Here is a 27,111-nt window from a genome sequence, read left to right on the forward strand (position 1 = left end):
GTCTACAAATACCAAAACACTAACTGATATATTTGGCATCGCTCATAAAAAACATTTCACAACTTTAAAAGTAAAGGAAACATTTTTATGCAAGAAAACATGTAAAATTACCCATCGGACGTAATACTAAGGAAAGCAAAACAATGTTTAACACACTCTTCTGGCCTCTGAAAATATCTACGAAGAGTTTACTTCATCCACAAATAAACAGGAAGAGGACAAAAGGCCACCGCACAGCGTCAGGCGTGGGCAGCGTATGGGGAGACGGGTCCCGCAGTGCATTCTGGGACTGACGGTGTCAGATAGAACTTTGCGTGGGATCACGCAGATGATATTCTGAGCATGTTATTAAATGTCCATATGGCAGGAGCCATTGCTATCGCACAACCTACAGCACAAAACACCGTAGAGAAAAATGTAAAAAATACATTGGGAAAAAAATATTGTCAAAGCAACAATAATCTTTATATATGCCCACATAATGTGTGGCGTCGAAATACCGAGAGATCATTCAACATATTTGAATATATTGTCCATATATTCCCATTTCCACAGGGTGAGGAGAGTGTCTGCAACGCAACAGATCCTGTCTGCATTTTTGGGAGCGGGGAGTGCGGAGGACGTACCTTTCTCCATTTGCTCCAGAAGGTTCCGCGCCCCCTGCGTCACCTCCTTGACCCGAGGCTCCTTCTCCAAGATCTCCTCCTCCAGAGGCTGCGCGAGAGGGGAAGACGTCAGGTCAAACCGCGCGTGCGCTCGAAGAGGGGCGGGAGGGGCAGTGTAATGGGTAGGGAATGGGGCTTGTGACCGAAAGGCTGCGGGTTCGATTCCCGGGTAGGGGCACAGCACAACAGAATGACAGGAACAGGCCATTCCGCCCAACAATTCCCGCCATTTTCCTACCGCTAAAGTGCACCTAGCGCTAGATAGCAAGCTAGATAGTATCTCAAACACGTATCAAGCCTGGTCTTGAAAACCCCCAGAGTTTTCAGCCTCCACTGCATGACCTGGCAGGCCATTCCACCGCACAGCGACTACTCTCTGTGTGAAGAAATACTTCCTAAAGACACTGGCCTAGAGCCAGGCACTTAACCTGCAGTGCTTCAGAGTAAATCCAGCTATATAAATGGATGCTATGTAAAAACACAGAAAGTTGTGTAAGTCGCTTGGGATAAGAGTGTCTGCTAAATGCCAGTAATGTAATGCGATGTCAAACTACCCGGGTAACACCCCCGCCCCCCGCCCCCCCCCCCCATGCTCAGAAATCCACCCATTGCCTAGCCAAGTATAGACCCTACCTTCTAACAAAAAACCTAACCCTTGCACCTATCGTGCTCCCCACGCTCCACTCCTAACGGGACAACCCCCAACCCCCCCGGAGCGCACCCCCCCCCCGTCCTTTCCTCACGGCGACACCCCCCCCCCCCCCTAAACGCTCGACGGAACCCCCCGAAATCTCATCTCACCTTCAGCCGTCCCTCCGCTTCCGACATGTCCCGGGTCCTCCGGAGTTCGGCGAAATCCAGGGCGCGCACGGCGGCCTTCCACTGGGCTACCCAGCGCAGGACCTCGGGGAAGTCATCGTCCACCCTGGTGGAGAGGAGAGGAGCGGAGGAGCGAAAAAAAAAACGAAAACACACAAGAGTAATTTAATCAGATGCGGGGCCGCTGGGGCTCCCCTTCAGTCCGTATGCTAATTAGCTCCGCGCGCGTTAGCGCCATTTACCGCGCGGCGTAAAAAACAGGCTTTCAGGAGGCTGGAGGATTCACACGCAGACCCCGCGGTCCGTTACCGCCGGTAACAGAAACAATAAGAAAAGAAAAGAAACGGAAGAAGATACGAAGAATAGCAGAACTTCTTCTTAGGGGGGAAGAAATAAAATCAGTCGGCAAACACAATAAAGCAAATAAAAAAAAAGGTCATCCAATTACGTGCGCCGAGACGAAGGAAGAATTCCACCAAAAGAAAAACAGGAAAAAAAAGAAGATAAAATACAATTTCTTTTTTACAAACCCCATACCGGTGTGACTTCAGTGTGGATCCTCCTGGAGAGAGGGAGGAGAGGAGAGAGGGAAGAGAGCAGAGGAGAGGAGAGCGGAGGAGAGGAGAGAGGGAAGAGAGCAGAGGAGAGGAGAGCGGAGGAGAGGAGAGAGGGAAGAGAGCAGAGGAGAGCGGAGGAGAGGAGAGAGGGAAGAGAGCAGAGGAGAGAGCGGAGAGCGGGGGAAAGGCGCGGGTTCGGGGGCCCGCGGGACTTGGCGTGTGACGGGAGTTTTTTCGGGGGGCTTCTTACACTTTCCTGATCTCCAGGTCTCCCTGCAGCTGCCGCCTCTTCGGGGGGGGCGGGGGCGGGAGCTCCTGCTGGGCGCACGCTTTCTCCGCGGCTGCCGCCGCCGTGGCGACCGTCGCCACGACGACCCGCTCCTCGGCCCGCGGCATCTCGCCGCTGGTCACCGACTCCGTCACCTAAGCGATGGGGGGAGAAGGAGGCGGGACACGTGGGTCAGAGCGGGTCGCTGTTCTGAGGAACGTGTCCCGGGAAGCGGGGGGGGGGGGCGAAGGGGAACGGGAGGGGACGGGGACGGGGGGCCCCAGGGGACGCGCGGTGACAATCGAGGTCCGGAAAGGCAGACCCTGTTCCATTTTCTTTCATAATTCTCTTCCTCTTTTATCAATTCTCGCCACTCCTTTACTTCAAAACGGTCCCACACAAAGGCCCGTCTGCTGGAATCGCCAGCTCAGACAACCTCCCCGGAAACAATGACTTGGAGGACGCTAAGTAAAACCCGCACGCGCATCAACGCTGAAACGTCCCTGACCGGCTGACAATGACTTCCTCTGAGGAAAAGAATGAAGGCATCCATTCAATCTAGCCACAGAGGCGCTATTGGCTTAACTCTCTGTAGCAAATTTAGACAAGCGGAAAAGGAAGATTTAAACAAAAACTGGGTACATTAAACAACAGCCAAAGTGGGATAAAACCTCCACAGTCTCTTTTCTAAGTGAATTTTCCGGGCTTTCTTACGAGTCTTCGTTTAAAAAAGGGTAAACATACACCGCCATGTCTCAATAGCATTTACCCAAAATTGACAAATAGGTAACGATGCTTGAGTAAGTGTAACTCACACAGCAGGATTTTCAGAGCTATCTATTGCCTTTTATGGAGATACTAAAACGGTGAGGAACAGCTTGCTGGCTGTCCAGGGTTTTGGCCCAGTAAATAAGGGGCTGCGAGTTTGACTCCGCTGGCAGGCGGAGGGCTGTGCCCCACCTGGTTGGAGCAGTCCTCCAGCCTCTGGACCAGGTTGTCCCATTGCTGGGTGAGCTCCTCCGTGTCCCCGTCGATCCGTCCTGCCGCGTCGGCGCTCTGAAGGAGCTGGACCACGTCCTGTCCCGCGTCCGTCAGCTGGTCCAGGGCTCGACGCTTCTTCTCCATGTCTTCCTTCAGGACCTGTCCACGGTCACAGAGGTTAAAGGTCACGGCCACATACGTGCACGCATGCACATGCATATACTGACTATATATACTATATATACCTCTCTCACTCACACACACAGCCAACACAATGGTTAAAAAAAATGATCAAGAAGAATGTACATTCTGTAGGAATATGTATGGTATATATGTGTGAATTAATGCACATTAACTCAGTACTGAACGTTCCCACTAATTATCACTCTTTCAGTAAAATTTATTAATAGCATCACTCTTATCGCTGCGAATATTAACACGATGCTATCCGTACTCACAGCTAAACTGCGGACGTTGGCGTTGATCTCATTCGGGTCTTTGAAGTTGCTGGTCTGAACCTTTCTCAGGGCGGCTTCCTTCTCCGTAAGCCAGGTTTTGAACAGATCCTTTAAAAAGCCGAAAAACGTCAAGTCAGTGGCAGAACTCTCTAGTGGCTTTGAACCCATTAAGCTAGTCCTGGGCAAAATGCTTCTTTAAACAGACAGGGAAATAAAATAGCGGACCCCACACCAACCGCTTCAGTTTATTTTTTCTAGAACTTGCTGTGCCCCAATCCAACTGCCCCCGTGCCTATCTGATTTGAGCCTTACAACTGTTCTACCGCCAGCCAGTGCTCTATCCCGCCAGGTGCTCTACCCCCCCAGCCCAGGTGCTCTACCCCCCAGCCCAGCTGCTATACCCCCCCCCCCAGCCCAGGTCTCACCCCCCAGCCCACTGCTATACCCCCCCCCCAGCCCAGGTGCTCTACCCCCAGCCCACTGCTATACTCCCCCCAGCCCAGGTGCTCTACCCCCCCAGCCCAGCTGCTATACTCCCCCCCCCCCCCCCCCCAGCCCAGGTGCTCAGCGCTCAGATAAGCAGCAGTGCCGGCGGTCTCACCTGGTCCTCCAGCAGCTGCTGCCAGACCAGCAGCGTGTCCTGCAGCTTGTGCCAGCGCTCCTCCGTCCAGCGACACACGGCCGCCCAGCGCTCACCCAGACTCTGCCACAGAGACGCCACATCGCCACGGTTACGTACGCACGTGTGCAACAGCCGCGTAACAGCTACATGCGCACTCGCGTAATGCAACGCAACTCGGAGGCTGCAGGTTCGATCCCCAGGTGGGGCAAAGCTGTTTTAGCCTTCAGCAAGTTCATCTCACTTGCTTCATCCAAAGCTCTGCAAATTAATGGCTACTATAAAACTGAATCATTTTTAAGCCTTTGAAGAGTAGGTTTTTAGGGAATTGTTTTGTTTTTTCTTCAAAATTCAGTGTCAGTGTTCTAGAACTTGCTTGCATCACCAGCAGTGATTGTTACATCAGCACTAGAATGTTCAGTTAAGAACATTCCAATCACATGTTTGTGATCTTACAACTTAAATCTTTTTAATGAATTTCCAATATTAGAAGCAGAAAAGGATTCTGGGATGGTTCTACCAACACAAGCCATTACATATTTGAGATATGAACATTTCATCAAAATATACAAAATGACAACATTCATTTTGAATTCATTTTGACTACAAAGGAGTGAGCTCCAGTCTGTAACGCAGGTCTTTTGAGGTAAGCGGGAGTCTTTTAATTTCATCAAGAGTTTCGTTTCATGAGAGTGGACAACTCCTGTGATTCTGTTCAAAAATAGGAGTTGAAGTAAATGCATTTGGAAGAGAAAACGACATTTTCTTGGGACTCATGGCAACGTCTAACAGGTTTAAACGATGAGGCCATCCTGACTCATTCTCCAGGCTGTCCATCTCAATCACATAAACCTGAATTTTTTCTCTTCGCAGCAAACCTGAGACTTTTAACCTGTGAAACCTTTCAAACTGCAGGCCAAAGCAAATATTTCTTTGAAAGTTTTGTGGACACCTCTCTCAACTGCACCAGCAGTATTATTTAGATCATAACATATCTTTTACTCCAAAAAAAAGACAATCTACATTAAGTGTCCTATGAGAACTGAAGATGCATTTTCCGGTAACAGAAACTGACAGTTGCTGCTAGTACAGCTATCGGCAGTTTACCTTGGACTCTATAACCTGTGGCTTTTCTCGATGACTACCACTTAAATATTACTTAATGAACTCTTGAGACGGTCTTCGTTAGGGTGAAGTTAGAGGCTCTTGCGCGCATGATTCAAGAGCATTTAGCGCGTCCAGCTGGACATTTGCCCTGGATTACAACCGCACACAGTCAGCCACAGCGCCTTTTAAGGCAACGGTGTTTCCACTGCCTTCAATGGAGCGCCCCCAGATCACAGACTCATTCTGCGTTATTTTCAAACGATTAGTGAGCATTAAGAGTTTAATATGAAATCCTGAATACTTTTAACAAGTTTGAACAGCTTTGTTGTTTTTCGAAGAATTGCAATGCAGGCCTCTTGAGCTGTAATAACGTTGTTTTTAATTGACAATGAAAACGATTATAAATTTAATTTAAAAGTCTAACTGGATGAAAGATAAACTGCTTTGCATAGTGTCACATTTTACCTGTAATTGGTCCTCCAAGGCCGCGGTGGCGCTCTCACCACTGTTCTCATCCACAACCACCACCATGTGGGTAAGGGAGTTCACTTTCACCTGTTCCGTCTCCAAGTCATTCTGCAGGGCCTGAGAATATCAATCGAGGCATTACAATGACGAGTTAAAACACCATTTTTCATGTAAAATCTGGGAGGAAAAATAAATTTGGATTCATTGTCTTTTTAAAAAAAAAATAAATAAAAAAAAACTTTTCCTTTGTGCACTTTAAAAGCGATCTCTGTCAATATTGTTCATAAAATGAAACATCTGACATTTGTGTAATATTTGAATACACAAAACCCACCGGTGGCGATTTCTTATTCCCCATATCTACCAACTAGTGCTCATACTGTATGTCAACATCACCGCAGCTTGGAAAGGAAGACAAATATTACACAAGACCCAGGCGGTTGGTCAACGGGTCAGCGTCATTTCAGTTCAGCTCTGCTCCACAAATCAACTGAAATTCACTTCGAGAACAGAGAAATACCAAAAATGGAGGAACACAGCACTGCTATACCCTTACTAGAGATGCTTAATATTATGGAACCTTTTAAAGGTGTTTAAGGAACTAAAGCTGTGTTATGCTTTAAATCAGTGTTTTTTGTTGTTGTTATTGCGCTGTGATGTAGGCGGGTCAGTGCCTTACTTTGTGCTGATCTATCTGAGCCCTGAAGCCGTCTATGTGCCCGGCGGCCGGCTCTGTCTCCATCTTCCTGATTCGCTGCTCGGTCAGCGTCAGCCAATCGGAGAGCTGCTGGAGCTGCTGCTGCTGCAGGTCCATCAGGACCTCGTGGAGCCTGGATTCAGGAGAGACACGAGGGTTCATTACAATTCATTACTTATTTTCACTTCCTCGCGTCCTTTGCATTCTCCTTAGCTCCACCCTCCTCGCTCCTCCTTACAGATGGGGGACCTCGATCGATTTCTGGGTCACGGATAAAGATTGGAGAGCAGAGACACAGTAAAACCCGCACGGCACCGTGTCACGCCCTGCCGCCGCTGGGGGGTCGCGACCCCCACACTGACCTGGCCTGCCGGTCCATGCTGGCCACCCTCAGGTTCTCCCACCGCGAGTTGAGCAGGGCCATCTGCTCCCGGATCTCCTCCTCCTCCTCCTCCGTCAGGTTGCCCTGGGCGATCAGCTGGTTGCCGCCCTGGAGGACGTTGCCGACGCTGCTCTGGTGGGCCGTCAGCTCCATCATGAAGGCCTGGGGCGAGACCGGAGCGATCAGCGCCCAGCGACCCCAAACTGGGGGTGCCTCCGTACACCCTGGGACACCCCAGACACCCCAGGACCCCCCACGGGACCCCCCAAGTCTCCTCTCTACAGCAGTGGCTCCCTCTCCCATTAGCAGAACAGGCTGGGCCGGCTTCTGATTGGTTACTGTGATTAACCCACCTACTTCCTCTGAACACAGGAAGCTCATAACCTCTGTGCACATACAGGACTTCAGAATGCAGAGCATCCACAGAGAAGAAAGAGCAGAGAGAGCAGGGCATGAACTTTTGACCGGCAAAATTCCCTTTCGCCAAAATTCTCAAGTCGAGGAGCGTTAAAAAAAAAAAAAGGCTTATGCGGGCAGCGCCACCGGACCAGGTGAGATACGATCGTTGCCACGGAAACGCGCCGTCGGCAGGTGGAGGCGACGCACTGCCGTTACGTCAGCCGAACAAAGCAGCCAAACACAGGCCGAGGGGAAATCAGCGTCTTTTATCTCCCGTGATCTGAAGCTCACAGATCCCCCGCCCAGATCGCCCAGGCGGCCTTCTGACCTTCACCTAACAGAGCAACAGCAGACCCAAAAACCACCCCCAGCTCTGTCGAAACACTAAAGGAAAAACGTCCAGAATAATAAAAAAAACTTGTTGGCAGTAGGAATTTATGCAGCATATGTCCGCCATTCCACATCCATTTCACATTCCACAGCTTATCTGTACATACATTTCTTTCACCACAGTCATTTTTAAAAGTGTGAGCCAATCACTGTGAGCCAGTCGAACCTCCACCCCCTACCCCCATCCCCCCACCCCCCCCTCCACAACATAAACCCCCCGTCCTTCGTCCTTCACATTTGTACTGTAGCTGAAGGAACAAGGCTGCATAGTTGTCAGAAGGCCAGTTATGACTAGCTGTGTATGGGAAAAAAAAAAAAAGAAGAAAAATCCTGTGTGACAACATGAGCCGGGCTTTTCTGCAATGCTCTCGTTTGTTTCACGGGGTTAGGGGAACGGCGGAAGGTAAATGGTAAATGGTAAATGGACTGCATTTATATAGCGCTTTTATCCAAAGCGCTTTACAATTGATGCCTCGCATTCACCAGAGCATTTAGGGGTTAGGTGTCTTGCTCAGGGACACTTCGACATGCCCAGGGCGGGGGATCGAACCGGCAACCCTCCGACTGCCAGACAACCGCTCTTAGCTCCTGAGCTATGTCGCCCCTATGGAAGAAGGAAGACGATTGAATGAGCTGACGTTTCGGCCAAAGCCGACACGGGGCACGTTCATTCTCCTGGACCGTTCAGCGTGATCTGCTGTCTTTTTTTGGGGGGGGGGGGGCAGACGTTGTAAAATAGTGATAGCTATATAAAAGGCTTTGCCTCCCCGAAAAGGCCTTTTCACTGCGTGTCATCAGTATCGCCAGGCCCCAGATTTCAAAACATGTCATCCGCAAACATTTACCTTTCAGTCACCGGAGCAAAGTTCTCCAAAACAAGCACGTACGCAGTCCCATTTCGTCAGAAGCTCCGCTCCACGGGATTCCTGACATTCCTGGCGTGTATGGAACTTGTTCTCTGGGGGGGGGGGGGGGGGCCAGCGGGGGGCCCCTATGGTCTAAATTAAAATTACCCAAAATCCTCCTGGAGAAAAGGCCTGACCCATAAAACAGACGTGGCTCCCTCGGTTCGACAGTAAGGGCCTCAGTCAGGAGGATTAGCCCGGAGAAACTGCTCAGCCATTCAGCTGGTGTGGGACATCCAGGGGCCGGGGGGCCGGGGGGGGAGGGGGGGCTCATGAAACAACAGATCAAATTAAAAAGCCAAATAATGACAGAGGCGGGGACGAGTTTTAATGCCAAGCGCTGAGCCAGGCCGTCGCTACGGGAGACCAGGGTGTTGTGTGAGATGCATAGAGGATGACTCAAGCCTGTGGCATCAATCCCAAACACCGACCGCACCAAAGCCTTTGCGCATTGAAATCAGCCAGTCATTCACTTTACATGATGGCCCCGCCCATTTCGAGGGTCATGAACCCCAAACGCTGCCATCACTATTGTACGCTTCCTACAGTTAATGACGATTCGTAGCACTGAAAATGGCCCCCGTAGGCTATGGGAACAGGGCAGTTCTTTTAACCCACAAACGTGTGATGAGAACGTTCTTAACCGAACGTTCTAATGTTGACGTCACAATCACTGCTGGTGACTGAAATCTAAATCAGTTCTAGAACACTAGAATTATGCAAAAACAAACAAACAAAAAAAAACCTTCCAACCTACTCATCAAAGGTGTTAATGCCATTCCAGCAGGGGGCACTACCATTTTGTGCCGGAGCCATTTTCGTGGCGAGCACAGAAGACGACAGGAAGGAAGGAAGGAAGGAAAGGAGGAAGGATTTGGGTTTTCGGGGCTGGTACCTCGTGGGTGTGGAACTGGTCTTTGACCTCCTCCACGTCCTCGGAGACCTCGTCCTGCATCTGCAGCGTGTCCTCCGCCGACAGCAGCCAGGTGAGCACCTCCTCCAGCGTTGCCTGGTAACTGTCCAGGTCCACCTCCATCTCCGTCACCGTGCTGGGGGTCTCCGCCCGGGGGCTGCTGCCGCTCTCCCCGGGGGTCAAGCCCTGTGGGACAGGGAGGGGGGTTCACCCTGTCAGCATTCCCAAACTCACAGGCCACACCCCCAACAATCAACTATCCAATAACCTGATTACTGGCAGAGCACTACAGACCACACCCACAAAAAAGCAGGTACCCAGTAACCTGATCACTGAACCAGCAATCTGTATGGAGCCACACCCCCAAATAGCAAGGACCCAATAAGCTTATCATTGAGAGAGCCCTCACTACACAGGCCATACCCACAAGCCAGTAACCAATAACGTGTTTACAGGAAGTCTGAAAGCATAAACAAGGTCTCATTTTATGAGCTTGTTTGACCAATCAAATTTTTGAGTTATAACAAGTGTACAAGCATCGGAACTTCAAAGGAGGTCAGATTAAATCACATTTATTTGATCACATATGATCCGCCCCCGGCCTAAAAAAAATAAAAACGAAAAATGAGGGCCGTTATCTTTATTAGCCGCTCGTGATCAGAGGGATGGTCGACGTTCCCTTCCCAGAATAGCTTTGGTGTTGGGGCGGAATGCTGACTGCTCAAACATGGCACTAAGGAATCGCAGGCCTCTCTCTGAGCACCAGGCGCTGGGGCCTCCGGTCCTGCTGACGGGTGAGGGGTGACAGTGACGGACAGGGCCAGCGCCCCCACCGCACGCGTGCGATAGGCACCGCAGCCGAGCTCGAGCGCGCGGGCGGACCGAACGCCAGGGCACAGCATGTGACCTCACATTCCACGCCCGTTCAGTGGCCCCTCTCCAACCTGTGGTTCCACACATGGCCACTAGGGGCAGTGACACCCCCCAGTCCATCAACTGGCCTGTTCCACCATGCGTAGTCAACAGAGACAGCAAGATGGACCTTCAGTGGATGATTGCGCTGTTTTGGCTGAGGAACGAGGTTCTTCTTCTTGTTCATTTTAAGCACTGCTATTTTCCCAACCACACACAAAGCACCTGTTTTCCAACTACTTCCGATATCCATCGTACTGACTATACTTCATCTAAACATGGCTGTTCCTTGTGTCTGGTTGTGTGTGGGCTGTGCTGTCATCATTTAAAGTTAAAAAAAGCATAATGCTCTCTTAAAACTGCCTTTTGTGGGAAAATAAACGTTTTAATGTGCTTGAGAATGGATTCCTCCTTCACAAAAATACTTTTAAATTGCTTTTATGACCAGTTATTGAAGCTCAGGGTGAGACTTTGATGAAGTTATGATTTTTTTTAATAACAGCAAAAACTCTCGAAGCTTCAGGGGATTATATGGTCTGGCAAACTTCATTTGGATCAATGCGTAAATTCCCCATTCGCTAAATGTAAATTTGAATGCACCAGCAGTATCACAATAAAATTTCATAAGGAACAAAAAAAACACAAAAAAAACAAGGAAAACATGAAACTTCTCAGCCTTGGGCAAGCCATGAAAAAAACAAGACAGAAATGCAAAAGGCCCATCTAAACCATGACTCAATGCACCATTGTTTCCTCCAAAATTACCCAACATGCCCCGAATCGGGAGGAGAAGGTCACTTGTTGAAAATGTTCCATGGCATTTGCAACAGAAACCCACGTTAAAAGTCACTGCTAATTTAGGCCTTTATTGGGCTAGACCTGAAAACAAGAGAACTTGCTGTAATTTCAGAACTGCAATTTTCATCAAATTACAGAATTTTTGGCAACAGGCACGGTTTGAGTACTCCTCTTGAACTCCATTACAGTTTTAATGATCTGAATCCTAGTGTAGTTGACAAAATAGGTCTTGCAGCACCATAAAACAGTGTTTTGAGAGCTTGTACAATGGAAGAGATTTCCCAGACGCACACAGCAAGATTAGACAGTACTGACACAGTTTTGTGAAGTTTTGTGAAGGAGTTCATGGTGAGCACCGGACCTGGGTCAAATACATATTTGTTTAGGATTCAAATACTTTTCTACGCTTTACTGATCTTGTCTGGTGTACTGGGACCAATGAAATACTCTCAAAAAGTGCACACCCCACCTTCTTGTTATATTGGCAGGCTCAATTACACCAGGCAAGATCAATAGAGCACAGAAAAGAAGAAAAAAAGCTTTCTGCTACCCTCCACCTCCCGAGCAGTAACATTCCTCACTTCCTGTGCCGGGACTACTTTTGGAAACCGTCGCTCGACCACACCAGCTCCGTCAGAGATTTTCCGTAGGCCTTTCCAAGCGTGGGAAGTTTTTCTTTGCCCAACGGCAAACATTGCAAGCTGCATTTTTTTGGGGACTTTCTTTTTTTTTTTACGATCACAGCTCTTAAAAATGCCTGTGAATTAAAAACGAAAAAAAAGCCTCGTTTCTGTTGAATAAAAAAAACCATCCCAGCTCACAGAGTAGCATGTACTGAAATATAACAGAGCAGCGAGACTGAACGGCTGTCGTTGGCCGACACACACAGCAAGGAATGCTGGGATATTTCCGAAGGAAGGGCCAGCCCAGGCATTAAGGAGGATGTCGAGTGGGAGAGAAAGCCACTTCCCTATTTTTCCTCTTTAACATCAGGAAAAACAAGCACAGTGGTTGAGGTCACACACCCCTTCCTTAAAGAGTGCAGGGGGGCTCGGAGAGAGGAGGCGTACCCGGGGGTCGGGGGATTACACCACCAAAATATTTTTTTGGCAATTTTCCCATCCCAGGAAGGCCCAAGCCTTGCCCTACAGGCCGAGCCTTTCTGTGTACTTTTGATGGAGCACATACACGGCTGCAGAGATGTTTAAAACTAAGAGAAAGATCCTCTTTAGCCTCAGCACATGCATACAGAGAGAAAGATCCTCTCAGGCCTCAGCACATGCATACAGAGAGAAAGATCCTCTTTAGCCTCAGCACATGCATACAGAGAGAAAGATCCTCTCAGGCCTCAGCACATGCATACAGAGAGAAAGATCCTCTTTAGCCTCAGCACATGCATACAGAGAGAAAGATCCTCTCAGGCCTCAGCACACGCATACAGAGAGAAAGATCCTCTTAGGCCTCAGCACATGCACACAGAGAGAAAGATCCTCTCAGGCCTCAGCACATGCACACAGAAGCCGCGTTTCCACCGCAGGAACTATACCCCGGAACTAGGAACCTTTTGAGGAACTCAGTGCGTTTCCACCGCAGGAACTAGGGTCTAAATTTAGTTCTGGGGGCTTTGTTTTACCCCCCAAAACGTTCCTGCTCGGGGGGTAGTACTTTCCGAAAGTACAGGAACCTTTTGGGTGGAGCTTGCAGCGCTGAACATTTCTGATTGGTCGAGTACTCGTAGCATTTGTGTTGTATTTATTTTCCGCCATTACCCGCCATGTTTGAAAATATGCAGCGGCAAACCAATTTATTTTCATAATAACTTCAAATCAAACTTGTATGTTATGCGGCGCAGTAGCCTACTTTTGGTTATAGCCTGTCAACGTCTTGGAATTATAACGTGTGCTCTTCTGTTCTTTTCTTGCTTTAGTATTCGTTTTATAAAATGCTAAGCATTCGTGCTGGGACAGCATATTACGTAGGCTACCAAAACATTCAAACGGATTAATTCGGTTGCTGAATATTTTCTTCCGGATTTTCTTTGTTAGCCCGTTGTAATTGACTCAAAACGTTTGATACAGTTATGTGAGGTATGCGGTAGTTCTGCATAATTAACATTGGTGATACAGTACAAGCAAACTGGAAATCACCTTCCGCACTTTTTATCCGGGTAAAATAACAGGTTAATTCTAGTAATCTTCCCTTTAGCTTTTTCAGACTGCCGTAATTTCACTCAATTTTACTGCCATTTTTCAATTCCACGAAAAGACCAGGAAGACTATGGACTCATTTATGGTGCATGGTTCGCATCTGGAGGGCACACTTCGCTGCTCGGCTAGCAGTAACTTCGAAGGAAAGCAAACGGTGGCTGTACCACTACTAATTTACATTTTCACGCAAGTCCGAGTTTTCGTTCTATTCTTGTCATTTTGCGATTAGCCTATATGGAATTGACGACGAGAAAGTAATAAAACAGCAAATTGTTTACAAGGTGTGCATGTTTTCTGCTGTTAATGAATGTGTTTGAGAGGATATATGAAAATCAATAAATACAAAAGTAACCATATATAGTCATTGTTGGTAACCCGTTGTATATAAGTGGAATAAACCCCTCCGGGCTGTCCCGGTTATTAGAAAATAATGTAGGCTACTTCGGTGGTAGTATGGGGTTACAGAAGAAATCATATGACAGATGGACCGACGACAATGTCAGTGGGCTAATTTGCCTAATCTTCGCGGTACTTTAGACCCCGGTGGAAACGCAGACAACCATTGGCTGAAGGAACCTTTTAGTTCCTGGTAAAGTAGTTCCTGGGACTGAAAGTTCCGGGTAATTTTGGTGGAAACGCGGCTAGAGAGAAAGATCCTCTTAAGCCTCAGCACACGCACACAGAGAGAAAGATCCTCTTAGGCCTCAGCACATGCATACAGAGAGAAAGATCCTCTTAGGCCTCAGCACATGCATATAGAGAGAAAGATCCTCTTTAGCCTCAGCACATGCATATAGAGAGAAAGATCCTCTTAGGCCTCAGCACATGCATACAGAGAGAAAGATCCTCTCAGGCCTCAGCACATGCATACAAAGAGAAAGATCCTCTTTGGTACCTGAGGGACACAATGCCTTGGGTTGTTCCCCAATGCGTGCGCGCACAACTTGGGACACGACGTCATCTCTACTCGACGTGGTTTTTTGCTGGCCACGCCCACCTGGGATTGACAGCGCAGAGCGCTAAATGGCCAGAGGCTCGGGGAAAGGGTGGTAACCCGCAGAAAAAATGCAGCTGTGTGCGCCGCGAGGGCTCGGTCCTGGCCTTAAATAACTCCCCTGCCTCCTGCACCAGCCCCACAGCACAGCTGGTTCTCCTTCACCAAAGAATGCACACGCGGGGGATTCACAGACCGGCGGGCTTTCGCTCCACCTGAACGCTAAAAACAGAAAATAAAAACGCACAAAAATGTCTTATTTATAACGTTTACTTGAGCGCCAATATCCCAAATATCCCGAAACAAATTGATCGCGCCTGGAGCCAAATTCCACTGGAAACGGATAAGAGTCTCAGGGAGGCTCCTCGTGGAGTCTTCCCAGAGTGCAATGCAATTTACAGCCAGGGCAGGCGACTGCTCTAAGGCAGCTGACGCAGACGGATGCAAACGGACTCATGCAGACGCAGGCAGACAGGCAGACAGACGGACGGACGGACGGACGACGGACGGACGGACGGACGGACAGACAGGCAGGCAGGCAGACAGGCAGGCAGGCAGGCAGACAGACAGACAGACAGACAGACAGACAGACAGGCAGGCAGGCAGGCAGGCAGGCAGGCAGGCAGGCAGGCAGGCAGACAGACAGACGGACGCAGATGGATGGCGCTGGCCCAGTCCGTTGTGTTCCAGACTCTGGGGCATATCATTGCACAGCCACCAGACAAACCTCAGCCTGTAAAGTAATCCTAAAGAAAGACGAAAGGACTACTGCTCTCTCTCTCTCTCCCTCTCACTCTCTCTTTCACTCTCTCTCTCTCTCCCCCCTCTCTCTCTCCCCCTCTCACTCTCCTCTCACTCTCCCCCTCTCAATTTCAATTTCATTGGCATGATATGCACTGTTGCCAAAACAAATTCTCTTTATAAAATTTCTCCCTCTCCCTCTCTCCCCTCTCCTCTCTCTCTTCCCACTCTCCTCTCTCTCTCTCCATCCCCCCTCTTCTCTCTCTCTCCATTTCCCCCCTCCCTCCTCCTCTCTCCCCTCCCTCCCTCTCTTCCCCCACTCTCCCTCTCCTCTCTCTCCCCCCCTCCCTCTCTCTCTCCCCCACTCTCCCTCTCTCTCTCTCTCCTCCCCCTCCCTCCTCCCTCCCTCTCCCCCTCCCTCCCTCTCTCTCTCCCCCACTCTCCTCTCTCCCTCTCTCTCTCTCTCTCCCCCCCCCATTCTCCCCCGTCCCCTCCAGCGTTACATTAGCGGCGCAGAAAGGCTTTGGGGTCTTAAAGGCCGGGGGGTTTATAAAGGAGCGTTTTGCTCTCGATGGGCCTGCCCAAAAACGGCAGGGGTGAAACAGCAGGACGAGGGCCCGGCTAGCTGCTGGAAGAACGCCAGCCGCGGTGCGCCCCCCCGCCCCTCCCAAAACAAGGCCAACAGCACAACCCAGTGCCTACTAATCTGTTCCTCTCATAACTGAACCTACATTCCCCTGCCAAACTGCTCCCCCATGGAAAAGACAACTACATACCCCAGCAAGCCAAACAACTCTCCTTAAAGATAAAAACTACATTTCCCAGCAGGTCAACCTGCCCTCTTCATGATATAAAACCAATGTACCCCTGCCAACCCTGCACTTTTCATCAGGATAAAAGAAACACTTATCACTGCCAATTAGATTCTTCTCTTCGTGATAAAATCCACACATCCTTGACCATCAAACTGTTCACTCGGTGACTGAATCTACACACCCCCAGGCAAACAAACTGTTCACACTGTGATAAGACCTGCACATGACCCACTGACTGCTGAGAAATCACTGTCTAGCTCCAAGCTTTGAATATGTAAAATACACCATGAAAGAAATCCAAGTTCTTTCAGTCATATCTGACACAACTTCAGCCTGGGGTGTGCTGTTTAAAATTCTATGCAAATTCCATGTTGTAAAATTCCTACAAGTATTACAAATTACAATTACATTATATGGACATCGCACTTAAAAAATTACAAACAACTGATATATTCCCACAGTGTATTTTCTTATTTATTATGTCTATTATTGACAGAGAACTGCTAACCATGATACAACTGACTACAGACCTTGAAGTATACTCAACGGTCTGTATTCTCAAAGCCAGCAGTGGGATGGATTCACATCACATGACCTACACAAGCGTGCGTACCATCCGAGCACTGGGCGGGGTCAGAGCAAGCGAAGCTCCGCCCCCCTTCCTCACCTGAGCGCTGGGGGCTCCGCCCACCTCGGCCTCCGCCCGGTACCTCTTGGGCAGGGCCTCCACCTCCCGGATGTCGTCCATGGTGACCTCCTTCGGCAGGACGGCGAAGAGCGACGTGACGTACATGATGATGGACTTCTTGTCGGGCAGCTGCACCGCCACGTCTACGGAACGGCGGGATGGGGAAAAAAGAGAGAAGGAGAGAAGGAGAAGAGGAGAGAGAGAGCGAGAAGAGGAGTGAGAGAGAGCGAGGAGAGATAGCTAAATCACGCCGCGCTCTGCCTCTCCGTCGAGATACGCCCGCGTACAGGCGAGTTATAGGACAGGCAAATAACTTTATCGATCCCCCCCCCCTCAACCCCCCAGAGGGGGAATTATGCACCCGTCAGCCCGAAGCGCAAACTTACAATAAATTTTAAGAGCACAGAGTACGGACACAAACACAAAGCAGATAAAATACCGTAAAGCCAGGGACACACGCGTCTGAAAATACGAATATGTTATAGACCAGCGGTCTCCAACCCTGGTCCTGGAGAGCTGCAAGGACGGAGTGTGGCACAGTGGGTAAGGAACTGCGCTTGTAACCGAAAGGTCGCAGGTTCGAATCCCGGGTAAGGTCACTGCCGTTGTACCCTTGAGCAAGGTACTTAACCTGCATTGCTTCAGTATATATCCAGCTGTATAAATGGATACAATGTAAAGTGCTAAGTAAAAGTTGTGTAAGTCGCTCTGGATAAGAGCGTCTGCTAAATGCCTGTAATGTAATGTAATGCTGGTTTTTGTTTTCACCTTAAAATCAGCACCCAGTTGAGACCCAAGACACCAGGTGAGTTGAGTTAACTGTGCAATCAACTGCTCTAATTGATTCATGAAGTGCAGAGCCACTATGAGAACCAGCAGACCCTGTGGCTCTCCAGGACCAGGGTTGGAGACCACTGTTATACACCGTTATAGACGGTGGACCGCTCCCGAATGTGTGTGTGTGTGTGTGTTCAGGTCCACTGTGCTGTGACACACAGTCATACAAACAATACAAAAACAGAAACAGGATACAGCGTATAGCAACGGCGGCTAAAGGTTCCAGCTGCATTACTGTGGAAAACACCAGAATGGGGCCATCATCAAAAAAGGCAATTACAACAGCGACAGCTAAAGGGCACGTAATCAGGCGCGCTGGCACACTGTCTGTCTGCCGTAATCGGCGTCGAGAGCAGACTGTGCTCACAGGGAAGAACGCCGCTTCAATTTAAATTCCAGACGCACAGGCTATGGCAATTCACCGTCTGAAAAACCCAAGCGCCGTTAAACGAGCTCTTCGGTGAATATGAGCAGATCACCGGGCCCATGGATGCTAACTGGTACTGCTGTCCCACCGCTAGTTCAGACTAGCGTTTCCTATTTCCACACACACACACACACGCGGCAAAGCGGTGGTGGTGGGTGAGGTGAGTTTCCCTTCGTCACTGTTAAAGCACTTTGAGATGTTCGGAAGTTCGGAAAAGTGCGCTATATGAAGGCAACGAACTAAACACCTTCCGGGTCCAGCAGCCTCTCGATGCCCAGCTGGTCCTTGGCCACGGTGAAGGCGTGCTCCATCCTCTCCACCGGGGGCAGCGCCTCCACCTTCTCCCAGCTGAACGCGTTGGGCCTGCAGCCGACACGGAGAGAGAGAGAGAGAGAAGCGGGCGTCTGTCACTCAAACGCAGGGCGAACGGATCGGGGATCCACAATCAGAGCAGCATCGACACATACATGCAGATTCACTCCACAGCTGCAGAGCATGCTGGGATTTTAAAAGGTTGACTGCCATTATTTTATTGGGGGGAGGCTTATTTCTGGGGTGAGTAGGCTTATTTTTTATTTGGGGGTGGGGGAGGCTTATTTCTGATGGTTCTGCAAGAAAAACAAGACATTTCTGAAAACCACCTTTTCTGGGGAGCGTAGGGACCATGTTATCGAGCCGAATAAACACACTGCCATCTGCACATACGTGTCCTACGTTAGGACATGACATGCCTGTAAAACGCACCAGCGAATTCTCTGTGTTCATTTATTATTTGCGACCGCTGCTCATATTGGCTGCAATACGTGGCTTTTTTTAAATCATCAAACCGTACGGAATTCTATGCGTTGACCAAAACCGTGGCAACTGGTCGCCCAATCAAACTCCCCTCAAATTTACAAACAATGATTGACGGGTTGGCTTTTGTGGGATGGCATAATCCCATCTCAAATGCCTTGATAGGACACTTATATATATACAAATATATACACTTTGCATTAGCTGTAATTTGACCTGTGGTTATTACATATTAAAGGTAATTTGATAGTGTAACTCTGTGCATGTAAGCCACAGCAGTTTGGGCACAGTCTGCGTGTGATTATGTGCTGTGCCAACACACGTTTAATTCAGAGAGGAAAGTCGCACTGAACTAACGCCTTTCCCAGCAGCCACCACAGCCGAACCTGACGAGGACCTTTCACACTGTTGGCGCTTTTAAGCCTGTGCGGGGGTGTTTTTACGAGCTCCCCCCCGCCCCCCCGAGGGCATTGCGTTCTCATGCACACGCTGCCTTCTGTCAAATTCCTAAACAAATGAATCAGAAGAAGAAAAAAAAGAGAGAGAGAGAGCGAGCGCGAGAGAGTGGAAAAGGAGGGATGAGAAAAAGAGAAAGGGAGGCTGAGGCTGGGGCAGGGCAGGGCAGGGCAGGGCAGGGCGGGGCCCCAGCAATGCTGCCCGGCAACCTATCCCCGGTTCCGTGGGAGGGGGTGGGAGGGGCCCCAGAAGGGGGCGAGGACAGGCCCCGGGGTGTGGACGGCAGTACCCAGGCATGTAGCTGTCCCGGGACTCACTGTGCCGAAATCAGGCCCGGACCCCTGTTTGGGGGGGAGGGGTGGGGGGGGGGGGTTGGGGGGAGGTGGGGGGGTGGTTTGGAGGGGGGAGTGTGAGAATACCCAGCTGTGATGCTACGGAGTTTTTAAAGGCCGTTTCGATTAGCGCGCATGGCGCCAGCTAGTTATGGGATGGCTGGCGGCATGTGTTTATGTGCGGAATGCATGCAGCGTTAATGCATACATGTGAGTGAGTGTGTGTGTGTGCGCGTGTGAGTGCATGTGTGTGCAGCAGGGGCGTGTGTGTGTGCACGGGTGTGTGCAGCAGGGGCGTGTGTGTATGCGCGTGTATATCAGTGTGTGAGTGCATGTGTGTGTGTGTGTGTGCATGTGTGTGTGCGTGAGTGTGTGTGAGTATATCTGTGTGTGTGTCTGTGTGTGTGCAGCAGGGGCGGGTGTGTGTGTGTGCAGCAGGGGCGTGTGTGTGTGCGCGTGTATATCAGTGTGTGAGTGCATGTGTGTGTGTGTGTGTGCATGTGTGTGTGTAGCAGGGGCGGGTGTGTGAGTCCGTGTTGAGTGTGTGTGAGTGCGTGTGTGTGAGTGTATCTGTGTGAGTGTGTGTGTGTGTGTGAGTCTGTGCTGAGTGTGTGTGTGTTTGTGAGTGTGTGTCAGTATATCTGTGTGTGTGTTGAGTGTGTGTGTGCAGCAGGGGCGGATGTGTGAGTCCGTGTTGAGTGTGTGTGTGTGCGTGATATTCGTGTGTGTTTTGAGTGCGTGCAGGGCGTTGTATGACTTCCCGGCGTGTGGAAGCGTGCAGGAATGGTCTGCCAAGGCAGAGACGTTCACGCTTCCCCAGACCCGGCCTCCAGCGGAGGGGGAAACTCGGTCCTCCACAAGCCGTCTTTCCTTCCCAGAAAACAATGCAGCGGTTCGGGTCCTGAACCCAAATCAACAGCTGCCCCACAACGTTTATCACAAACACAACCTTGACCAAAAAAAACGTAAACGACTTTCGACACAACCAAACAATGCCGGGAAATAAGGAAGTGGTATGAGCAATTTGCACATGCTCAAATGCACCAGTGGTATGAAGTATTCAGGCACAATGTGTCCGCCAGCACACACTGGCTCCTCGTGGGTATTAACAGGAAGAGGCATCCACCAATCAGGTTTGACATTGTTACGTTGGTTGTTACCAGCTACCTCCATGATTGGTGGAGCTCGTCTCTGTTCTCAACCAGAGAGGCGAAAGTCACAAACTCTTCGATACATCTACCTGAACCTCAACTGAACCTCGTAACCGGAAGGTGCACCCCTCGCGCGGCGTCCCGTTTCGGACGCTCACCTGAAGTGGTGCAGGACGGCATTGAAGGCCAGGCCGTCGGCCCAGCTGGTGGTGAAGTTGAACACGTTGACCTGGTCGTAGGCCCGCGTGGACTGCCGCACCCAGCTGAGCAGGATCTTCTCGCTGTTGGTCTGCTGCAGGTTGGACATGATGTCCTTCATGATGTCTTTGACCTGGGGGCACAGAGGACAAATGCGAAGGTGACCGGCGTTGCACATTCAACTGTCGAATGTTTCAGGAACGTTTTTTTCCCCTCAACTCTTATCCCCTGTACTTGTTTTGAACAGCAGGGATCAGTGCTGCACCTCAAGTCAACAGCGCACAGAAATCAGAAGCCAGTGGGCGTGACCACGCCAGGGTGTCGCCAGGGATTTTGGACACAACCACCCCGGGGCCCCCCATCCCTGCGCAGCTGCAGAACCATTTTTTTGAGCAAATTGCTCAATTGCAAATTCCAAATTGCCGCCCCCCCGCCCCCCCCCCCCAACCTCAAATGGCGCCCCTGTCACTATACCGCAAACTGTACTTACAGCTTCAGTCTCTTAATCCTCAACACCAGTCATTCTCTTTGCAGGTTTCATTTAGTTTACATTTCATGAGTCAACGTCTTTTGACATCCATGTTTACTTTTTTTTTTGGCTTTAGTAAATGGTAGCGAGCAAACGTATCTGTTCCACACCCTTCTGAACGGGCCACGGGGAGGGGGGGGGGTAGATTAGACGCTGAATAAACAATATAAATACACACGGCCGGATAAAAGCCCTGTTTGTCTACGGCAGAGGCGTAAAAAAGCAGAACACAGGTGCCGCCACGCTCTCCTGTTCACCGGTAAAAGGGGCGTGGTCAGTTCCCAGGTAATGTTCCCTCGTACGGATGGGCAAACAGCAGGAGTCAGCTCCCTGTTTGGAAGCACTCTTGAGTTGACTAACTACTATCACAGGACGTCCACGAACCCTGGAGAGCCGCAGGGTCTGCAGGGTTCTGTTCTTGCTCAGCACTTCATTGGTCAATGAAAGCAGTTGATTAAACAGGTGATTATACATCTCACCTGGTTTATTGGTTCGGAACTGTAAGGTGACTGACTTTAAGGTGAAAACAAAAAATCTGTATGCCCCTGCAATTCTCCAGGACTAGGGCTGCAGACCTCTGAACTGGGGGTGGTGGGGTGGGGGGGGGTGGAGCCTGCTCCCATGTGATTCGCCCTCTCACGTTGACAGACAAGGGGGCGGAGTCGGCTCACCTGCCAGTGGAGGATGATGCTCCAGATCAGGCCCAGCGTCAGCTTGTGGTTGCCGTCCACGATGTCCGTGCCGCCGATGTTCACCAGGTCCACCTGCGCAGGTGAGAGAGAGAGCCGGTTTTACCTGAACCATCGTGGAGCGCTGGCCAAGTCTGGCTCTACCACAAGCATTAATCACACAAGTCCCACAGAGCTTAGAAGAGAAACACAGTCTTCATGTCAACCCTGTGGCACACCTCTGTCATACCTGTGTCACATGACACGAGAGCAATGAACGATGACATGTTTCAGTGCTGGGGGGGAAAGCAGGCCGTTAAGATAGCAGCAGGGCTGCTATTGGCAGGTCTGTATCTGATCGCCATAGAGACGGGATCAACGGCCGCCAGGTCCTGCCGAAGAAGGCCAAACAGCCCGACACACGTGTGGGCTCCTGAATGATCTTTTAGGTGATGAGGAAAAAGAAGGCGAACGCGGCACAAACGCCGCTAACCGTTCACGCTGGATCACTGCTGTGCGGGCCGCTAACCGCTAACCGTTAGCAGGAGGGTGGGGGCCTGGGGGGTGGGGGGAGCTGTTGCTTAAAAAATAGAGTAGAGCAGACGCAGTGAGGATCGGGCTTAAGGGGCGACCGGGGTGTGGGGGGGGGGGAACGGGGGTTTGGGACTGTCGACTGGTGAGCTTTGCCTCACGTGGCAGAAGATGTGGGGGGCATTTTATTTGGGCGGGCACAGCGCCAGGACACCTCAGTCTGCGATTAGAGGGGTGAGAGAGGAGCCACTCAGGAGGGGCAGAAGGAGGTGGAGCTCCTGGGCACAGAACTGTCTCTATCAGCAGCTATGGGGCAAGGGGGGGGGGGCGCTTCAGCACAAGTTCAGCAGACGCTCCAAACCTCCTCGGACGTCTCCAAACCAAACCCCGCCCCGCCTCCCGCCCCCACCCCGCTCGCCTGAGGACGCACTCCTTAATAACCACCTTCGTGTCGGCTGGCAAGCTCTTGCAACGGGTTCTGGAGCCAGAGCTGCAAATCTGGAGGGTCCAGTTACGGCAAAAAAGAACCACCCCCCCCACCCCCCCGAAAAAATTCCAAAAGAGCCTGGCGAGCATCATGCTCAAATCAGCACCCGTGTTTTCAATCCCCCATCCCAACCCCCCCCACCCCCTCCACCCCATAACTGCAAATCTGCATCAGGTGACACTTAACAACCAATGGCAATGAGGAAAGAGTACAGCCTCTGCCCCCCACACTCATTTCCCCACCACATTTCAGCTTCCCTGTGGTGTACTATTGAACATCTACTGATAACCTAGACATCTTCCCAGAAGACCATACATTCATTTTTGTGTTCCCTAGAAAAGGACATGAGTCACTGTTCATAATCTCAAGAACCATTAACTATGCTGAACCCTACCTTTCAAGGGACACTCAAACAAAAATAATACAAATGATACTTCTGAAAAATATTCTCATTGCAACGTGCTTTTGTCAGCCAAGACAAAATGTTAAAATACTCAAAACTTTTCTTCTTCTTCTTCTGCCGGGTCTCGGCGGGATGAACGGAAGAGCGGGAGGTCCGGGTACTCACGCTGTTCTGATGCAGAACCTGGAGGACCCGGTTGACGTTGTTGAGGGCGTGCACGCGAGTGGACCCGCGCTCTTTGGTCTAAAAATGAAAAGAGGAACAGGGGCGGGGGTGTGGGGCAGGGGGGGGGGGGGATTAGCAGGAGTTTAAGTGCTTCTCAAAAGCACAATGCCAGCCCTGGCAGGGGGGCGGGCTTTCTGTAAATGCCATGGTAACAAGATTACTGACAGTGGACAGACCTTCGGTGGACAAGGTTGTCTTTGCAGTTGAAAAAAAAAAAAAGTCAAGATTAAATCCGGTCATTGTGTTGTCGTCCCAAGCTTTGTGCTGTCTGAGATTGCGAAGTCTGACATTTAATAAGTTGGTTAATGTTTCGGTTTGATTTCGGGTTTGATTCAAATTCTCAATCCTTGATTTCTTACCGGTCGACCTTCAATATGAGCAAACACAGCTGACTTGAGCAAAGGCTTCAGATAAACAGAGTTCGTGAAACTATCAGTCTGTCTCGTGGATTTATTTTGTCATTGCACTGTACATATTTACACACAGGAAAAGCACAGGTGGGTGTGCATGTGTTCAGGATATTCAAACACGCATTATTTGGGTTTACGTTCACAAACCACCGCCCAAGTACGAAACACAGGCTCAGATTTTCTGCAGGTTTGTAACTCAACATGCACGTCAAACTGAGTGAGTTCATATCAAGTTAATTTGGTGTTTTTCTCTTTGGAGAGAGGCTGAAAGTGAACAGCAGGGTAGCATCAAGGTCAGTGAACTGGCCTCACAGCTTCAAGGCCGCCGGTTCGATTCGATTTCCACATTCTGCAGCGCAGTCGTACCCTGGAGCGAGATGCTTTAAAAAAAATAATTAATCTCTGATTTTATCCCATTTTTCCCCAACCCCGAACTGAACCGAACTTCTTGATCTCCCGCCAGCAACCCTTCTTGCCGTCGTCAGGAGGAGATGGCAGGCGTGACTCCTCCGATTCATGTGACGCCTGTCCTCGCTGTTTTCCACACCGCAGACGCAACACCAATCGTATACTGCCCATGTCGTCGGAGGATAACGAGGTCAGCATATTCTCGGTTTTGTGCGACCGCAGGCGCCCGGTCTGACCAGCAGTGGCCGCTAGAGAGCAATGACACCGACAGCAGTAGACGGCTTGACCAACTGTCATTCCCCAGCGAGACTGAGCCAATCGTTGCCTTGCCAACGCAGACCTCCGGCCATAGCCACCAATGGCACGACCAGGACTTGGACGCCCAGGGCTTTTGCTTTGGAAACAAGCGTCTTTACAGCGTGCGTCACCCAGAGGTCAACTTAAGCGAGACACACTTAACCTGAATTAAATGGTAAATGGACTGCATTTATATAGCACTTTTATCCAAAGCGCTTTACAATTGATGCCTCTCATTCACCCATTCACAGACACACTCACACGCCAACGGTGGAAGGCTGCCATGCAAGGCACCAATCAGCTCGTTGGGAGCAGTTAGGGGTTAGGTGTCTTGCTCAGGGACACTTCGACACGCCCAGGGCGGGGGATCGAACCAGCAACCCCCCGACTGCCAGACAACCGCTCTTACCTCCTGAGCTATGTCGCCCAATTACTTACAAAAATAACCAGCGGGACAAATGGATTGTATGTAAATATGTAGCATGTAATGCGATGCATAATCCGTGTCGGTCGCCGTGGCTAAAAAGCATCTGCTTCGGGCCGAACTGTAAAATAGCGTAGCGTAGCGTTGCGTAACCCCAGGGAAAGTGTTTGTTCGGACTTGCTGAGTGGACAGCGCGTACAGGAGCCCATATAAGGCTTGTTTACACCGCACCGTAACTGCAGCGTCCAATTCCTCTGCCCCCCCCCCCGGGGACAGCGCATGTTTTTACACGCCACTTGCACAGCGTGTACGGCAGGCTGAAATCCCAGCCAGGCTTATTGACGTGCACGTTAATTATTCACGCGCAAAAAAATAATAATAAAAACAAACACTACCCTAACTCTCTCTCTCTCTCTCTCTGCTTTCGTCTTTTGTCGAACCGAGACTTTTGGAGGTGCCCACGAAACATTTGAGGCAGCGAAACAGAAAGGGTTTCTCAAATAACGGTTTAATTTTATTAAGTGACAGTTGTTATTTAGTACGCTCAAGTTTTTTATAATGCCGTGGCCTAAATAGATGGGCGTTTTTTACTGACAAACAATGTGGCAGAGCCTGTCGAAGAGCCCTGTAATGTGCAAACAGGTCCAGCCAGCCAGGGGAATGACACGCTGGGTGTCTCTGTCCATTGTCTGAATGAATAGTTTTACCACAGGCTGTCATCACTTTCCCCCGTTAACAAATACACCTCGACCTTTAAGGCCTGAATAACCGTGTCATAGGCTGCCAACTGACACGCAGGCATGACAGTCCGTTTTGTACATGTCTTGTTCTCCTGGCACGCATACAGACAGGTATGAGGGTATGCATTCTTCTTCTTCATGGTTACCCCGGGGCGGCCTGGGGGTAGCCTAATGGTTAAAGGGAACAGGATAAAGCGTAAAGAGAACGGGGCTAGAGGTTGCAGGTTCGATTCCCAGGCAGGACACTGCCTTTGTACCCACAAGCAAGGAACTGATCCTGCATTGCTGCATTGGTTAAGTATATATATACGGACACCATATAAATGGACACCAAATAAAAATGTAAATGTTGTGGATAAGAGAGTCGGCCAAATGGCATGTAATGTAATTTTAAAATGGTGTACTGACCAGTGTCTGTAGATCACTATAGCATTACCACTGCGGCCAGGTCATTAGAAAGCCCTAGGCAGAGAGCATCATGGGAGTGATGAAACAAGCAGGGAGAGGGGTGGATTCAGATATGACCATACCAGGGGGGTGGGAGGGGGTGTGGCAAAGAGGGGTCTGATTTTTAAACCAATGAGATTGCGGCGCGAGAGGGCGTGGCTCACCAAAACGTTCCCGGTGAGGCTCTCCAGGAGGTCCAGCAGCTTCCTGCCGTCCCTGAGGTCGGAGAACATGTCCTTGATGGGCGTCTTCCCCGTCTGCAACCAAACCACAGCGACACCACACCGCGTCAAATCACAGAGTCCGGCTTCACCTGCCCAGAGCCCAGCTTCACCGCTTAGCAGTTCATCTACATTCAGCCAATCCCGGCAGCAGGGAAAACCAAACCAACCAATAAACTGAGTGTCAGATCAAACCAAAAACAAACAACGAACAAGACATTTAGAAAATTAACCGAACAACTGACATACAAGAAATCGAATCAAACACACACGCACACGCACGCACGCACGCACGCACGCACGCACACACACACACACACACACACACACACACACAAACAA

The 27,111-nt window shown here is 50.1% G+C and overlaps 1 protein-coding gene across 1 annotated transcript in view; it reads right to left on the reverse strand.

Annotated features, from left to right (window-relative positions):
* Positions 1 to 27,111, reverse strand: part of utrn (utrophin) — a 195,696-nt gene that overhangs the window by 159,438 nt on the left and 9,147 nt on the right. Inside the window, exons 3-18 of the mRNA XM_064341251.1 lie at positions 26,713 to 26,805; positions 23,763 to 23,840; positions 22,180 to 22,272; positions 20,940 to 21,112; positions 18,295 to 18,410; positions 16,763 to 16,926; positions 9,611 to 9,814; positions 7,002 to 7,183; positions 6,622 to 6,772; positions 5,940 to 6,059; positions 4,350 to 4,451; positions 3,749 to 3,856; positions 3,270 to 3,449; positions 2,292 to 2,464; positions 1,467 to 1,590; positions 627 to 714 (exon numbers count right to left, since the gene is read on the reverse strand). Coding sequence (XP_064197321.1) covers positions 627 to 714; positions 1,467 to 1,590; positions 2,292 to 2,464; positions 3,270 to 3,449; positions 3,749 to 3,856; positions 4,350 to 4,451; positions 5,940 to 6,059; positions 6,622 to 6,772; positions 7,002 to 7,183; positions 9,611 to 9,814; positions 16,763 to 16,926; positions 18,295 to 18,410; positions 20,940 to 21,112; positions 22,180 to 22,272; positions 23,763 to 23,840; positions 26,713 to 26,805 — 2,149 coding nt within the window. The remainder of the gene's footprint in view (positions 1 to 626; positions 715 to 1,466; positions 1,591 to 2,291; positions 2,465 to 3,269; positions 3,450 to 3,748; positions 3,857 to 4,349; positions 4,452 to 5,939; positions 6,060 to 6,621; positions 6,773 to 7,001; positions 7,184 to 9,610; positions 9,815 to 16,762; positions 16,927 to 18,294; positions 18,411 to 20,939; positions 21,113 to 22,179; positions 22,273 to 23,762; positions 23,841 to 26,712; positions 26,806 to 27,111) is intronic.

This window comes from Anguilla rostrata, chromosome 6 (assembly GCF_018555375.3).
Source record: "Anguilla rostrata isolate EN2019 chromosome 6, ASM1855537v3, whole genome shotgun sequence".
In the NCBI taxonomy this organism is placed as follows: domain Eukaryota; kingdom Metazoa; phylum Chordata; class Actinopteri; order Anguilliformes; family Anguillidae; genus Anguilla; species Anguilla rostrata.